The 17,195-nt window shown below is 58.1% G+C and overlaps 1 protein-coding gene across 15 annotated transcripts in view; it reads left to right on the top strand.

Annotated features, from left to right (window-relative positions):
- The window catches only part of HDAC4 (histone deacetylase 4), a 356,755-nt gene that overhangs the window by 283,165 nt on the left and 56,395 nt on the right, over window positions 1–17,195 (top strand). For all 15 annotated transcript variants that reach the window (XM_054477421.2, XM_054477425.2, XM_063648197.1 and 12 more), the window contains 3 exons: window positions 9,301–9,558; window positions 12,899–13,085; window positions 16,418–16,551. In XM_054477421.2, the coding sequence (XP_054333396.1) occupies window positions 9,301–9,558; window positions 12,899–13,085; window positions 16,418–16,551 (579 nt within the window). The remainder of the gene's footprint in view (window positions 1–9,300; window positions 9,559–12,898; window positions 13,086–16,417; window positions 16,552–17,195) is intronic.

The raw sequence follows: 17,195 nt of genomic DNA, 5'->3' as shown, positions 1-17,195 counted from the left end.
TGTGGTGTCCAGTCCAGTGGGGCTGACTTGGGGAAGGCCCCTGGGAGATGGCAGCTGGCTGTGGCCCAAATCCATCGTAGTGTGTGAGCCATCATGGGGCTGCAGGCTCAGGATTGAGGAGACGGGCCCCTTGGGGCCTTGCTCCAGGGTGGCAGCCGTGTCAGACCAGATGCCCAGCACGGGCCACAGCCTGGCCCCTGCTGCCCACTGGACACCACAAAATAGGCTCACCACCCCCACCCCACATGCCCCTCCACCCCCAAGCCCTCATCAGCGGACAGCAGGGAACGCATCAGAAATGGGTGGGGCACCCGGCAAATCCCCTCATTGGGACAGGAAAGGCACACAGGCTGTGGGCGTGTCGGGCGCCTGCCAGGCATCTTTACTCCCAGGTGTCAAAAGCACTTTCACATCCGTCTTCCTAATGCCAGCTTAGGTTGGTTAATTTTATTATGTCATTGTCTGAGTGATGGGGTAGGAGGTTTGAGGAAGACAGGAAACACCTATTCACATGCCGTATACTCTTGAAGGATTTAGAAACCGGGTACTCTCGCTGGAGTTTGTTCTCTGATTGATTTACGGGAGTGAATGACAGTTGATTGAAACGTTTAGACAGTGTTTTCCCGGGAGGCCCAGGAAGACAAGGATCTTACCCAGGGCCGCCTAACACTGACGTCCCCGCCCTTCCTCTTGGAGGATGATGTCCCCAGGGGCTTGTTCCCTGAGGGCATCTGCCCAGCTCTGCAGGTGTGAACCCTCCTGTCCCACTGCGCTGCTCCGTCCTACAGTGGGGTTGCAGCTGGGGCTGGCTTGGTCTGCCCCTCCTTCAGCCTGTACCTTAGAGGACAGTTGCTTTGGAAACATCCCTGTGAATAAAAAAGAAAGAGGGGCGGCCCATGCCTAGCCCTGGTGTTCCCCGCAGCCATATGTAGCCACTCTAGTTTTCCTGAGGCCCGCAGCCTGCAGAGCTGCCCCTTTTGGCTGAGAAAACTCCACCAGGTGGACAGGATCGACCCCGAGCTGGCTCTGCTCTCCTCTCCCCAGCCTGTGGTCGGGATGGTGGCAGATGTTTTCCAACTGTGTCAGCTTATGTTGCCTGTGCCTTGTATGCAGTGGTGTTTAATAATGGTTTGCTGCATGAAGGAACTTTCTGGAGAACGCACACCATCAGAGGGCAAGTGGAGCTTGGAACTCTGCAGGTGAAACTGGCCCTCCGTGTTTGCTGGCCACGTCCAGACTTGGCCTCAGTTATGTCTGGTTTGCGAGCAGTGGGTGATGTGTGGCCAGGCGAGATACCTCTTTCTATTAAAAGAGGACGTCGGAAGGCGTCCTCCACCCCTACAGTAAGAAGCCTTGCTGCTCAAGGTGGTTCTTCCAGTGGTTTCTGGACTCCGCACAAGAACCTGCCTCCTGCAGAGCGGAGGGCCTCAGGTGTGTTTCCCTTTAACTTGACATCCTCAATTTTGAATATGAAAACTTGGACTCATATTTTGAGTGGTCTAATTATGAGTGTGTCCGATTGTTTTAAAATACTGGCAGTTTACCAGTTCGGTTTTGGCCCTGAACTCCAGCCTGACTTTTTAAAAATGTAATTATTCCAAATATGGAGGTGCATTTGTTCTTCCTGAATTGATGAAAGGGAGCTCTCAGTGTCCCCAAGGCCTTCGGGCTGCACAGAGCTGCTTCAATTGTTTGCCTGCGTCCGGCTCGCCTCCTAGAGCCAGCTCTGCAGTGCAGCCCCAGCCCACAGCCCAGCCAGTGAGACTCGGAACTGAATGTCAAAGGAGAGAGAGAGAAGCAGGCTTTGTTTGCGGCCGTGGCCCAGGGAGGTGACCCACAGGCGCCTGCGTCAGTGCCGAGGCAAGGGGCCTGGCCTGCGTCACAGAGGGCTCTGACGTGGCGCCACTGCCAAAGTGAGGTCCTCCTCAGGCCCTGCCTGAGAGCCCTCGCCCGAGTCCCATGGTGTGGAGATGATCCCTCCTCCAGGCCGAGGGGCGTTCGGCAGCGGGGGACACTTCAGAGGCTTCATCCTCGTGAAAGGGAGAAAAAAGACCTGGGAATGTTGTCACTAAAGGACACTAAAGAGATGTGGCCCCTGGCAGCACATGCCGTCCGCAGCCAGCCGGGAGAAGGGCCATCCAGGAGCCCTTGGAACAGTGGGGAGGTCTGGTGATGCACAGCACGGAGGTCTGGTGATGCACAGCACGGAAGACGCGGCTGCTGAAAGCCTCCAGCGGGCAGGTTGCAGTGGCCTCGGGGCCCCTGAAACAGCCCCCCAGGAAGAGAGGCTGACCCCCACTACGACCCCCGCTGCCTCCACCGCCATTCATCTGTGCATAGGGGAAGGACGTTTGAGATTTTCTTACAGAGTTCTTGAAGTTTTTCTTTAGGTTTGAAATTTAAAGCTGGGCACGGTGGCTCACACCTGTAATCCCAGCACTTTGGGAGGCCAAGGTGGGTGGATCGCTTTGGCTCAAGAGTTCGAGACCAGCCTGGGCAACCTGGTGAAATCCCGTCTCTACAAAAATTAGCCAGGCAAGGTGGTGCGTGCTTGTAGTCCCCAGCTACTCAGGAGGCTGAGGTGGGAGGACTGCCTAATGCATGACTGCACTCCAGCCTGGGCAACAGAGCAAGACCCTGTCTCAAAAAAAAAAAAAAAAAAAAGAAATTTAAAGGAAAGCATCAGAAGAAAAGTCCTGGAGCTACTGTGTCCACTGAGTCCTCCCTGGGCCGCCTCCTTTAAAAGGCAAACAGACAAACCCTTTCCCTCGATCAGCCTGGCTTCCTGGGAGTGGCCATTTGCTGCAGGAACCCCTCCCCTCCACCCTCAGCTGCCTAGTACTCCACCCCACCCTAGAGAAGGCACCTGACTCTGTGTCCTCGACAGGGTTGCTGCCCTCCATCACTTTTATCCACTTTAGAATGGCCCCTGGGCTGCTAAAGAAAGGCAGGCACACCACTTCCAGTCATTGCTGGGATGGGGCAGCCCCACAGGGTCCCCTCTAAGGTCCTAGCCTTCCTCCCCCGCCCCTCCCCCATTTCCCTTCCCCGCCCCCCCATTTCCCTCCGCCACCCTTCCTCCTTCTCCCCTTGCCCTTTCCTGGCACGGTACCCACCCTTCTGCTGGTCCTCTGGTCTCCTCTCCTTGTCTGTGTGTGTCTGTGCCTATGTGTATTTGTGTATCTGTGTGTATCTGTCTTTTCACGTGTATATGTATCTGCATGTCTGTCTGTGTATTTCTGCATCTGTCTGTGTCTCTGTGTGTGTGTGTCTCTGCGTCTGTGTGTGCCTCTGCGTGTATGTGTATCTGTGTGTGTGTATGTATCTGTGTGTGAGCCTCTGTGGCCTCCCTGCCTCCCAACACCCTAGCACTGGTCCCCGAGGCCTCATCCCTGTTTCTTTGGCTCCCCAGCTCTGCGTAGCACCTCTGTGCTCCCAGCTTTGACTTTGTTCCACCTGCGTACTGCTCCAGTCCTGATCTGTCTCCCAAATCCCAGACTCGAATCTGCACTTTCTTGCTGGATTTCTCAGGGCCCCACCGGATGCTGGGATTCAGCCTCTCTGAGCTGCCCTCTACCCACCTCCCCCTCCCAGGGCCAGCACCTCCTCTGTGGTGGCCCTTCTCTGGCCCTTGGCCAGGAGTCCTGGTGCCTCCTGCTCACTCTCCTGTCCACGGGTGGTCCCCACTGCAGCTGGACCCAGCCTCTGTGCGAGCGTCTGCCTGGGCCTGCTGCCCCTGTGCAGTCGCTTCTCTACAGGCACTCCCCTGTCCTCACGCTGACTCAGCACCTTCCTGTGGCACAGGCAGGACCATGCACCCCTTGGAGAGACCCGCAGCCTCTCCTGTCCATCCACTGATAAGCAAAGCCCACATTGTGAGGAGCCCTCTGAGGCCCTGAACACCTCCTCAGCCCTGAGCTCCCATCCCCGTGTCCTCAGCCCTTAGCTCTGGTCCCCACACCCTCAGCCCTGAGCTCCGGTCCCCGCACCTTCAGCCCTTAGCTCTGGTCCCCGCACCCTCAGCTCTGAGCTCCCATCTCTGCATCCTCAGCCCTGAGCTCCGTTCCCCGCGCCCTCAGCCCTGAGCTCCCATCTCTGTGTCCTCAGCCCTGAGCTCCAGTCCCCGCACCCTCAGCCCTGAGCTCCGTTTCCCTGAGCTCCAGTCCCTGAGTCCTCAGCCCTCAGCTCCTGTCCTTGTGCCCTCAGCCCTAAGCTCCCATCCCCGTGTCCTCAGCCTGTGGTCTGAGCCCCTGTCTCCTCATTCTTAGCCTGTTGCTTTTCCTTCCACACCTGCAGCCTCCAGGACATTCTTGCTTCCTGAAGGCCCGTCCTGGCTGCTGCTCTCTCTCCAGAATCCCTCCTGCTCCTCATCCAGGTCACTGTCCTCAGCGCTGTGTGCCACCTTCTTAGGGAATTGTTCTGCTTTCAGATTCTTTGTTCTTTGCTCTCCCTCCAGTGCACCGAGTGATAAGGGCCCCACTCTCAAGAAACCTCCCATACACCACTCAATCAGTCACATCCCGTTACCCATCAGACTGCGCTGGGCCCTGGGGAGCTGCGGGAACTGAGCGCATGGGTGCCCTCTTGATGAGTGTCCTGAAAGCCAAAACTTGGATGCCATCTTCGAGGTCCCCTGTGAAACGGCGCTGCTTCACCCAGCGCCCCTGCTGCACCTGGCTCCCCTGCTTGCAGTGACAGTGGTGCCGCCAGGCTCCCTGTTCTCCCTGCCCCCACAGGGCCTCTCAGGCTCTCAGTGTGCAGGAAGAAGATGGGATAGAGAAATCACAAGCAATCACAGACCTCAAAATCATCCAGTGAAACTAGTGTTGAAACACATGCTTTTTTTTGTAAACCACTGAGAAACCTGTCAGAGCAAATGGGGACAATGTTGGCAGATTCCTTACTTGAACTTGTTTCTCCCCGGCTTTGTGAAAGTCTAACTGGAAACAATCGCATGTATTTACAGCGTACGGCTTGATGATTTGATACTTGTATGCATTGTGAAATGATCGCCACAAGGGACCTCATTCATGCCCCCGTGCCCTCACGGGGCTCTCATTGTGTCTGTGGTGATATCTGTGAATATCAGGGCCACCAAGTTGTGCATCAGGCCCCGGAACTTATTCATCTCCCAACGGCACGCTCACCCGTGGACAGCACGTTCCTGTTCCCTACGCGCGGCCACCCACTGCTCCACTCTCGTCCCTGCGAGTTTGGCTTTCTGAAGCTGAGTTCCTTACATGCCACGCCGCCCACCGGTTCCCACACTGCCGATGGCCGGCCCGCCCCGACACCCGTGCTGCCTGCACCCTGGCTGGACCTGGCTCCCTTTCCCTGTGCCAGGTTGAAAGCTCTTCTGAAGAAAAGCTGTCTTCGGTTTAGAGATAAACAATGGATCCCTGTTTTCTTCACTCAGCTTTTACTGCCGTACTTTAAACTGCTCTTAGAAAGAAAGTTAAGGGATGATCACATAAAACAAACCCCCCGCCCAATCTGAAGTCTCTGATGTTCCACAGTGAGGCACGGCAGGGCTCTGGAGGCTGAAAACTCACCATGTTGTGCGTGTGAGCCTGCATCTCAGCCCTGCTGCGCGGGGACCAGTGTGGTCTGATACGGCTGACCCCTGGGAGCCCGCCAATCCGTCCCCCGTGGTTCAGGCTGCTGGAGAGGCCGCCTCGCGTGAGTGTGGAGCAGCACGCAGTGTTCTAAGGGTGTTGAAATTCAAGGGCTCGGGGGATTTCAGGTGTCAGGCTTCCTTGCACAGCTCAGTTTCCTTCTGGAAACAGTCGGATGTGGTGCCGAGATCCATCCTCCATGCACTACAGCTCCTCTCTCTCTGTCGGGAACTCGGCTTGTCCCACCTTCCGTCGAATCTGCCCTTCAGGCCATTCCCCACGGGGACAGATGAATTGCGCATCCAGAGAGACCCCTCTATCTGGGGTTTGGGATTGTGGGACGTTCTTTCACCGTCTGCAGAGGAATGCAGCTCAGTCAGAGCCTTCTTCTGAGAAACTCCTTGTGCGCCCTTCCTAGTCTAACTCCAGACCCCCGCCTCCTCTCCTGAGCTTTTTTTTTTTTTTTGCCACTTCTCACATCCCTCTCTCCCCTCTTGTTCTCAACTCCAGCCTTTGCTCTGCTCACATTCATCCCTCTTCTGGCTCCCAGATGTGATGGGGCAGCTCCATTGCCCAAAACCAAGGAGTTGTCCTGGCCGCCCTCTCTTCCCTCTGCATATGCAGTCTGTCCCTGGGCCTAGAGCTGCTTCCTTTTTGGTGTCACGGAAACCTGTCTTTTCTCCCATGCCTTAGCCAGATGTGGGGCCGGCCTCACCCTTTCAACCTCTGGCCTGCCTGCCGCAGGGCATGCTTCTAGAACGTGCACCTGCTTGTCTTCAGCCCAGAGTGCCCTTCCCACAGCCCCACCTCGTCTCTGGCACCCTGCATCCCTGCTCTCTGGCCTTCCACGCTGCAGCCCTGCTGGCTTCTCACAGCTCCCAGAGAGCACTGAAGTCAGCCATACGCCCTGTTCCACTTTGCCCCGCTACCTGGACACCCCTTGCATTTGACCCATCCTTTTAGTGAATATGCGATGAGCAATGCCTGTGCCACGTGGATGAGTCAGAAGTGGTGCCTACCCTCCTGGGAACTGCAGACTGCAGGAAAGATGGATACATGAATGGCAACCACAGAAAAGCCAGAGGACTTGGGGGGGGGCTGGAGGAGGGCACATTGCCCTATCAGGAAGATCACCTGACCCTTCCTGGAAAAGGTGACATGCACGGGAGGCCCACGGAGCCTCTCGGAGTGGCTGAAGGCCGAGGAAGGAAGGGAAGCAGCGGGCTGGAGGCGAGTGTGGCATGAGGGATGCAGAGCCAGGAGCATGATGGGGAGCAGGGTGGCAGGGAGGCTGCAGGGGTGACATGGCCAGATGATGGAGGGGCTCTTCAGCAGAGGCAGGATGGCGGAAGAGCACTTGGGGGACATTCAGCAAGGGAGTGAGCAGGTCCACTGGCCCGTTTGAAAGCGTGCGCTCACTGCTACATGAAGAAGATTGCAGAGGGTTGACGCTGGAGGTCATCCAGGCAGGAGAGGCCAGGTGGGGCCAAAGCAGGAAAGGCAGGAGGTCGAGGCTGGAGAGAAACAGCACCGTCCAGAGGCGTTTCTCTTGAGCAGTGCACGGGCAGTGCTTGGCGGATGGAATTGGGAGCTTGGGGTGTGACTGGACAGCTGGCCAGAGAGAGGTCCCAATAGCCAAAAACGGGTCCTAGAGAAGGGAGAGGCTTGGAGAAGCTGCCCTGTGTTCGGCATTGGGCCTGCTGTGCTGGGGCTCATGGGCGCTCTAGGCTAAGCTGAGGCATCTGGCAGGCCATTAGGTCTGGAGGTAAAGAGCGAGTTTGGGCTCAGCACCACCTTTGGGAGTCACTGATACTTGGAATCCAGAATGGGGAAATGAGCCGAGGAGCAGGCCCAGGACAAACCAAGACGGAGGAGCAGGCGGGGAGCAGGAGAGGAGCACCTGCCGCCTGTTCCGCGCTGAGAGGCCAGGGAGGGAAACCGAGAAGCGTCCGTGAGATCCAACAGGAAAAGAGGTCAGGGGGCATCTAGGGAGTCCCACAGGAGAGAGGATGCCGCGGTTCTTGGGGCCCCATAGTGGGGCAGGTCATGGAGCACCCGTGGAATCCCACAAGAAGGGAGGTCATGGTGTCCCTGAGATCCTGCAGGAGGGAGGCCGTGGCATCCCCGGGATTAGGCAGGAGGGAGCTCCTGAAGTGTTCCCAGGATCCGGCAGGAGGGGGCTCGTGGCATCCCCGGGATTAGGCAGGAAGGGAGCTCCTGGGGTGTTCCCAGGATCCGGCAGGAGGGAGGCCGTGGCATCCCCGGGATTCGGCAGGAGGGGAGCTCCTGGGGTGTTCCCAGGATCCGGCAGGAGGGAGGCCGTGGCATCCCCGGGATTCGGCAGGAGGGAGCTCCTGGGGTGTTCCCAGGATCCGGCAGGAGGGGGCTCGTGGCATCCCCGGGATTCGGCAGGAGGGAGCTCCTGGGGTGTTCCCAGGATCCGGCAGGAGGGAGGCCGTGGCATCCCCGGGATTAGGCAGGAGGGAGCTCCTGGGGTGTTCCCAGGATCCGGCAGGAGGGAGGCCGTGGCATCCCCGGGATTCGGCAGGAGGGGAGCTCCTGGGGTGTTCCCAGGATCCGGCAGGAGGGAGGCCGTGGCATCCCCGGGATTCGGCAGGAGGGAGCTCCTGGGGTGTTCCCAGGATCCGGCAGGAGGGAGGCCGTGGCATCCCCGGGATTAGGCAGGAGGGAGCTCCTGGGGTGTTCCCAGGATCCGGCAGGAGGGAGGCCGTGGCATCCCCGGGATTAGGCAGGAGGGAGCTCCTGGGGTGTTCCCAGGATCCGGCAGGAGGGAGGCCGTGGCATCCCCGGGATTCGGCAGGAGGGAGCTCCTGGGGTGTTCCCAGGATCCGGCAGGAGGGAGGCCGTGGCATCCCCGGGATTCGGCAGGAGGGAGCTCCTGGGGTGTTCCCAGGATCCGGCAGGAGGGAGGCCGTGGCATCCCCGGGATTAGGCAGGAGGGAGCTCCTGGGGTGTTCCCAGGATCTGGCAGGAGGGAGGCCGTGGCATCCCCGGGATTAGGCAGGAGGGAGCTCCTGGGGTGTTCCCAGGATCCGGCAGGAGGGAGGCCGTGGCATCCCCGGGATTAGGCAGGAGGGAGCTCCTGGGGTGTTCCCAGGATCCGGCAGGAGGGAGGCCGTGGCATCCCCGGGATTAGGCAGGAGGGAGCTCCTGGGGTGTTCCCAGGATCCGGCAGGAGGGAGGCCGTGGCGTGTTGGTGGGATTGGGCGGTGAGCATTGTGGATGTGGTTGTCTTCCGCTGAGTGGGTGGTGGGCTTTCTCTTAGCAGTTGTGGCTGTGAGGTCAGCATTGGCCTCTCCCCTTCACACTCAAACTCCCCTCTGCAGACTCGGTTGACACCTGCAGCTTCTTTTCTGTTTCTCGGTGCCTGACGCAGAAGAGGTGCTTAGTAAACCCCAAATGTTAGTCAGCCTCCTTCCCTGGGCCAGGTCACCTTGAGCCTGGGCTGGGGTCCTACTGGGCATTATTTTCTCAGGCACTCAGGCACCCAAGTGCCTGTTGTGTGGGGAGATAAAGGCGCCTGCTGGCCTGTGGCAGGGCGGTAAGGTGCCCTGAGTCCCTGATTGTCTGCCCCAGAGGGTGGGGTTTGCGGCATCCCTTCTCCTGTCAGATGAGCTCGGAGGACCCAGCTCTCTGTGCTTCATGTGTTACCTCTGCCTTACAGATCATCCCCAAGCCAAGCGAGCCAGCCCGGCAGCCAGAGAGCCACCCGGAGGAGACGGAGGAGGAGCTCCGTGAGCACCAGGCTCTGCTGGACGAGCCCTACCTGGACCGGCTGCCGGGGCAGAAGGAGGCGCACGCACCGGCCGGCGTGCAGGTGAAGCAGGAGCCCATTGAAAGCGATGACGAAGAGGCGGAGCCCCCGCGGGAGGTGGAGCCCGGCCAACGCCAGCCCAGTGAGCAGGAGCTGCTCTTCAGACAGGTGACCACAGGCGTTGAGGCACCAGCAGGCTGGCACGCACAGCCACCCTTGGTCCCCGGGCGGCATCTTCTGTGTGGTGATCACGGGGGCTGCAGGGCATCCTTGCACCGTCGCTGTCCAGTGTCTCGCCCATCTTGTCCTGGCCAGTGAGGGAGGTTGATGTGGCTTCCGTTTTGTCCCAGCTGTTCCTAAGGATACGAGATGTTTGCCCCCTGCGGGTGGTTACGTAACTGCTTTCCAGCCATGCACAGGCCCCAGAGAATGGGTTTCCTTCCTGTCTGTAGGCTGTAAATGAACACAGAATCCACGTGTTAGTGAGATACAGCATGCTTTTTAGAGAAGTGAAGGAAATAGAGGTATTAATTGATCAAAAAGGCAGGCAGGGTCTGATCAGAAGTCAAGACCTTTTGTGGCCCAGAGGTGCTAAGAGCAGCCCTGCAGATCCAGACAGACGGGTGCGATTGTGGCTCCCAGAGCCAGTAAGGCTTCAGGGCACTGACACCCAGTAACCAAACTCACAGGAGACTGATGAAGAAGGCCAGTGAATGACTGGTTAATTTCCTTTGAAACATTAAACTTCTGAGTCAACAGAAATACCTAAGGCATTTGGGCAGCCAGCTGGAGCCCTGTATCTGCAGCCAGAGTGCCCTCAGGAAAGTGGCTTCCTCCCTGTAGGCAGGAAGCGAACCCGAGGAACCACAGCTCTGTAGGATTTGAGTCTATCCTCCAGCAGCAGAGCTGCTGCCTTGGCTGCAGGAGCCACTGGCTCGTTCCCTCCCTTCTCTCTGGACTGCATGCTGGCTGTGCCATTAAGCACCTCCCCAGCTTCCTGACTGCCAGCTGTGTGGCCAGACGCTGCATCTCCACCCCCAGCAGCACCTTGGAAGCCAGGAGCAGGACGCCCTGCAGTAAACTGTTTCCCTTAATTCTCAGCTGCAGTTCTTAAATGCTTGCCACTGAATGAATCAGTGTGGGGCCTTGTACCTGGAGCACCTAGACCCAAGCCTGCCACACACGGGATCAGCTCTCAGTGGTCTCTAGAGGCTTCTGGGTCAGGATCCCTTCTCCACCGAGCTTCCCCCAGCGGCTGGCATTGGGTGCCATTTCTCCTTCTTGTTCAGAGGGGGGCCTGTCTCTAATTTCTGGGCCTTCTTAATTAGCACCCCAGGCACTAAACACTACAAAGCCCAGCAGAACTAACGCTTGGCAAAGACAGAGGGAGAAAGCCCCGGGCCTCCCTGGCACACACACAGTGCTTCATGGCAAACACTCGTCCACAGGTCCTGTCTGACAGGCCCAGGGTGGGGGCCTCTTCCTGCGGTCGGGCCTTGTAAGTTGATGAAGGTCTGAAATTCAGTGTGCTATTATTATGCTGATAAGAAATGGGAAACTATTTACATTAATAATTTTTAGGGCTAGTTTCTCATAGATCAGCATGTACTTTGAGAAAAAGAGGCTTGTTATATTCCAAGCATGAGATGATTATTAGAAACACTTATTTTCTGCTCTCTCTGGAGAGTAGTAGGCAGAACTCCTTACCAGGGAAACGTCGTAGTACACGGAGCAATTTGCCGAGGTAAACATAAGGCGGGGCACCTCCAGCCGGCGTCCAGGAGGATTGCTTATTAACCACTTAACCGCGTGGGGCCCACGGTAATCCCAGCTGAATTTGGTCAGCAGCAGACTGGGGGCCTGTGGGTGCTGGCTCCTGCTCCGGCTCCTGCTCCAGCTCCTCCCACTGTCTCGGGGCTCCCTTATTCTCTGCTCCCTCCTGGCTGTGACTCCTCTTGTGTGTATGTGTGTGTGAGACAGTCTCACTCTGTTGCCCAGGCTAGAGTACAGTGGCGCCATCTCAGCTCACTACAGCCTCCGCCTCCTGGGCTCAAGCAGTTATTCTGCCTCAGCCTCCCGAGTAGCTGGGATTACAGGCACCCACCATCATGCCCGGCTAATTTTTTTTTTTTTTTTTTGGTGGAGACGGGGTTTCACCATTTTGGCCAGGCTGGTCTTGAACTCCGTACCTCAGGTGATCCACCCGCCTCAGCCTCCCCAAATGCTGGGATTGCAGGCATGAGCCACCGCGCCTGGCCTGATTCCTAAAGGCAGGACGGATCGGAGCCTGGCCGGGCAGCTCTGGCTTCCCCCAGTGCTGGCGGCACAGGGCTGGGCTCTGCCTCTCATACAGGAGCTGGGATGTAGGTACCTGGTTTTCCACGTTCACAGGATTTGTTCATCAAAACTAAGACAGGATTGGCGCAGAGCTCCCAGCAAGGAGGCACCCGGCTTTCTTTGTGCCTTGGCCTGGATGGCAGGTTGCTGTGCTCTCCCTCAGCTGCTGTCTGGGGAGAGGCTTGGCAGCTGTGACCTCATCTCTGCCCTGCTCCCTCCACTCCACTCTGCCTCATATGAGGGTTTGCACCTCAGCCTGTTCCCAGAATCCCTCAGGGTGTCCCAGGCTCCTGGCTGAGTGCCGCCCCCTACACAGAGCCCAGCCCAGCTCCATTTCATCAGAGAGGCACATCCCTACCAGCAGGCCTGCTCCAGGCCCCAAAGGTCCTGGCTGCCCGGAAGCTGATGGGCTGTTACTGCTTTTAGCCCACACAGGAGTGTGTGGGATGTGAGACCAGGGAGGGGAGCAGCTGCAGATGAAGCCGAGTTGGCACTTCCAAGTCTGAGAGCCGATGGTGCTTTCTCACCCAAGTTTGGCATGCAGATTCAGTGCTGTTGGTCAGAACTAAGACCCACAAACCCAACAAGGGGGTTGGGCTTCGTGCCCATTCACTGTATGTGTGTGGTGTGGCAGAGTGGACGCTCTGGTCCCCACATCTGCATGGCCTTCGCATATCCCCCAGTGAAACCAGCGAGGGCCAGGCTGCCGCCCCAGCAAGAGCCTCTCTCCACACCTGCCAGGCCCCACTCCCCTGCACCTGCTCCAGGCTGCTCCTGGCTCAGCACCTCCTCAGAGAAGCCCTCCTTGATACCCCATACTGGGCCAGGCCTCCCTGGGACCCCCTGACTCAGCCTGTTACCCTGTTAGTGAAGCCCATGGTGGGATCCCATGTGGACAGCCTGCCTTTCCTAGAGAGACCGTCCTGGGAGGCAGAGCCCGTGCTGGCCTCGTTCTCGGCTCTGGGCCCACTCGGGCTTCAGGGCACTCACAGGGAAGGCCTCTCCACGCAGCCGGCCTCCTGGCATCCTTGTGGCCCATGTATGGCCTGAGCGTGCACAGGAGACTTGCAAGAGAAGGCAACCCCTAGCCCTGCAGCCCAGGGGCGGGAGACATCCGCAGCCGCCAACACGGCCGTTTCTTGCTGCCAACACGGCCGTTTCTTCCCCACAGCAAGCCCTCCTGCTGGAGCAGCAGCGGATCCACCAGCTGAGGAACTACCAGGCATCCATGGAGGCCGCCGGCATCCCCGTGTCCTTCGGCGGCCACAGGCCTCTGTCCCGGGCGCAGTCCTCACCCGCATCTGCCACCTTCCCCGTGTCTGTGCAGGAGCCCCCCACCAAGCCGAGGTTCACGACAGGTAATACATGGCCTGTGTGCAGCCCAAGGGTGCGATGTGGGCCACGGTGGGTACAGAGCGGGGGGCTGTTCCCGGCCCAGCTCTGCAGAGGCTGAGGAGGGGCTGGGTGGGCACAAGGGCCACGCTGGATGGTGGGGACCACACAGGTCTGTCACAGAGGCCCTCTCCCCGCCCTACACCGCACACCTTCAGTTCTGTCATTCTGGGGACCTGTCACGGGCTCACTTGCCCACTTCCCTGTCCCAGAGACCCATGGTCTCCTCCAGGAACAGTCCACAGCCCATGCCCGTGGGGCCATGAGAACCTACAGCTTCTGGTCCGGTTCAGGAATCACGAGCCCACGCTTCTCCACTTACTCCCTCACACTTCGCCCACGTCCACAGCATTGACTCTGAGGCTCCAGTGACAAGGCTGTGAATGGCTGGGGGGGGGCGCTGTGATTACACGAGAGCAGAGTCCGGGACCCCTGGGACACGCTGTGGGAGCCACACGTCCTCTGTCTGTGCCATCCCTCATACCAGCCTCACGCCGGGGAGGCAATCTGCCAGCAGGGGTCCTGGTTTTCCCTGCACGGTACCTCACAAGAAGTCAGGAGGCAAGCAAGGCGTCCACCACGGCTGAGGAGGCAGGAGGGGCTGGGCCCTGGACTTGTCCGCCTGGAGCTAGCCGGGCCCGGGGAGGAGACTGCTGTCCTGGGCCGCCCCGCCGGCCAGCCACCCCTGCAGGGGAGAGGAGAAAAGGAGGGCTGGCTTCTGGCAGGGCTTGCCTCTAAGACAAACAGGGAGACAGGAGAGCTCTTCCTATTGTTGTGATCTAATATTTCTTGTTAGTGACACACTAAGAAAAAGTTCTGTAAATACAGCATGGCTTCGTTCTTCAGACGATTGTCATCACACGGCTTAGTGTCCTGTGGTCTGCGAGCTTCTCACTCTCAGGTCTTAGAAGGATGCCATTCATATTCGGAGACAAATCTGCATAGTAGGAATCCAGCAAGTAAAATGCTGCTTCTCAGAAAGAAAACTGTGGAAGGTCACAGGAGCAGCCAGATGACCCGCTCCACAAGTCCTGGGCAGCTGACTGCAGTAGGTGTGTTCTTGAAAGAATGCAGCTCAGACAAGGGAGACCCCTGTCACCGCCACCAAGGCGGGGATTCTCCCACTAAGCTGCCTGGCCCCCGGAGACTTGCAGGGAGTCCCACTTCGTTGGTGTCCTTTCTTAGTTTGTCTTTATTACTTTTTAAACAAATTGATAAAACAGTACATGTTCATTGTAAAGAAACATGATAGAAACCCACAGGAAATACCGTTTGCCCGTAATCCCACTCCCCAGTAGTGGCAGGTTGTTAGTATTTGCTTTAAACCTTCCAGATCTATTTCTGTGCATAGCCAGATGGACAGATAGACACAAACATAATTTGTTTCACAGAGGCAGGACTCTGTTGTGTCTGATGCTTTCTGTTAGTACCTCACACTCTCAGCCATCTTCCCGTGTCCGTGCACAGCGACGCAGCGCGTTCCTTTAGCCACGTGGTCTCCTGTCTGGCTCTGCCACCCTCAGCTGTGTGGGCTTTGCCACTTCTCCATCTCTCTGCGCTCCAGCTTCTCTGTCTGTAAAGGCAGTAAAGCGGGTGTCTGCCTCATAAGTTCCAGCCGTGTGCTTAGTAAATATTAGCACACGTGACCTTATCGTGATGATTCCACCGTAGGGGCAGTCCCCATTCCTCGTATCTGTGAGCAACTGGTTGTTTCTGCACACACGCTTACGTATTTCACGGGGCAGTGTCCGTCATTACCATGTGTCTATGTTGCCATTACAAACTCCCAAGCACACGCATGCCACACACAGTGTACTGATTGTGAGTCCTAGTTTCATTGACTCCTGTAAGCCTGCACCTACCCTGATGCTTTTTTTTTTTTTTTTTACCAGAAGTCCCATCCCCCAGCACTGTTTTGCAAGTACCCCCAGAATTCCTCAAGTGCAGGAGACTGACTCCTGTTAGCCTGACTCACAAGAGGCTGAGCCGGGAAGTATGGGAACGAATATGCACCAAGTGTATCCTGTAGCTGGACCCTGCAAACACTGGACCACCTTGGATCTCAGCTCCCCTTGGCTGGGGATGCTGCCTGTGTTCCCAGTAACAGGAACACAAGTGGGGAGGGCCGCATCCTGGGCCAGCACATTGAAGCGATAGAGCAGATCTGTCTGGCCAGCTTGCCCAGGCTCTTCACTGTGCGTCCCACCCTTATCAGCCTGGATGAACCCACATTAGCACAGGTGCCCCTGGCCAGTGACCTGCCTGCGGAAGGCATCCGTTCACCCAGCCTGGCCTTCCCTTTGTTAAGTCCTGGAAGACCATGTCCCGGCAGGGCCTCGGGGCAGCCCTCTTGCCAGGTGTCACCAGGGGCCAAGGCCTGGTGAAAAGGGGCCGGGGCAGAGCTGTGCCCCGGAGGGCCACCTGGCCTTCCCTCACATCTCTAGCCTCTGCAGACAGGCCAGATACTCTCCCCTTCACAGCGGTCCCACATATGCTGACTGAGACAGGGTGGCATCCAAGATGGGTTCAGGCACATCATGGCCTTTCCTACTGCAGAGCCCCAGACTGCCGGCCTAGTTGGTTCTGGGGCCCCCACCAGGAGCCTCTTCTGTGGCTGCCGCACCCTGGGGGCCCATCCGTGCTGAGCTCAGTGCTGTGGTGAGCACATGGCTGGCCTCTGTTCACAGTCAGAGGTTAAGTAGACCTGTGTTCATGGGTTTTGCGTGTGTTTTCTAGCACATGTGTTCCAGTCGCTCTGGAAGTTTCTAAAGGCAGAGCCCGAAATCTGGTGTTTCTTTGGAATCTCAAGTACCTTGGACAGTTCTCCATCCAGCAGAACTGGAGTTACTATTGGTCCAGGACCAGGTAGACTTTGAGAGTAGGGGGCTAGAGTCGCCTCCTTCTAGAAGTCAGCACCGTCCTCCCCAGCATGAGTCCCACATAGAGCTCACCCCTGCAAGGTCCAGCCACCCAGGGCGGGCCTCCTTGTCATTGTTCTCTCCTCAGCCTGCCGCAGCAGGGCAGCTGTGCGCATCCCTGCCCGGGTCCTGGGGCGCTACTGTGAGCATGAGTGACAGGCAGGCCCTCCCGCCCACCTGGCCTCTGCATTCGTCCACGTTCTCTGGGCCTGGCCAGTCAAGGGGTCTTGGCAAACATGGTATTTTTCTAAAGAACCGTCCCAGCTTCCGTCTCCTTCTAGGGAAATGGTGGTTCTGCCACCGCCCAAGGGCAGCCTGCTAGTGGGTGGTCAGCTTGTCCCTGGATGTGTGCTGATCTTGGCCCCTCTGCCCTGCCCCAGGCCTCGTGTATGACACGCTGATGCTGAAGCACCAGTGCACCTGCGGGAGCAGCAGCAGCCACCCCGAGCACGCCGGGAGGATCCAGAGCATCTGGTCCCGCCTGCAGGAGACAGGCCTCCGGGGCAAATGTGAGGTAACGCCGGCCGGGGCAGGTGGGCAGCTGCGGCTTTGGACACCACTAGAGGGGACACTCGTGGGCCCGCGTGATTCAGGGTGTTGGTTTTGCAGGTGATTCTTTGGGCTTACAGACCCCGGGGGAAGGGCCATGAGCATCTTCACTATCTGCATCTTGGGCAGGCAGCCATCTGCTGAGAAGCCCGGGGCTGTCTCCCTGGAGTCCCGTGCCCTCCCTGCAGGAAGCTGCTGCCTCTGTGCCCTTTCCTGACGTTTTGCACCCACCTCCCACCTAGCAGGCTCTTCCCGAGGTCCAGGGCTGTTGCTCTCTGCCTCCGGGTCACTTCCCCAAGGAAGCCAGTTCCCACCACGCTCCCCCAGGGCTGCCAGGAAGGAGCCACGGGGAGATCCGATTATATCTCAGATCAGGCCTGTTGGCTTTTTGTTAAAATAATTTTCTCTTTTTTTAAGATTTCGAAAAGCTTCTTCGAGAACATAGGGAGACCTCAGGCCCTTGGGGCCCTCCTCAGAGTTAAGGTGCTGGCGAGGCAGTGGGTCGTGAAGGGAATGCAGCTGCAGGTAGGGCCCTGGCCTGGTTTGAATTCAGCTCCCTTATGTGGCTGAGTCACACGAGGAGGCTTCAGGGACGCTGCAGCTCTGGCT

The sequence above is a fragment of the Pongo pygmaeus genome, chromosome 11, assembly GCF_028885625.2.
Source record: "Pongo pygmaeus isolate AG05252 chromosome 11, NHGRI_mPonPyg2-v2.0_pri, whole genome shotgun sequence".
NCBI lineage: Eukaryota > Metazoa > Chordata > Mammalia > Primates > Hominidae > Pongo > Pongo pygmaeus.
Note: the sequence above shows the minus strand (reverse complement) of the source record. Positions and strands in the feature narration are given on the sequence as shown.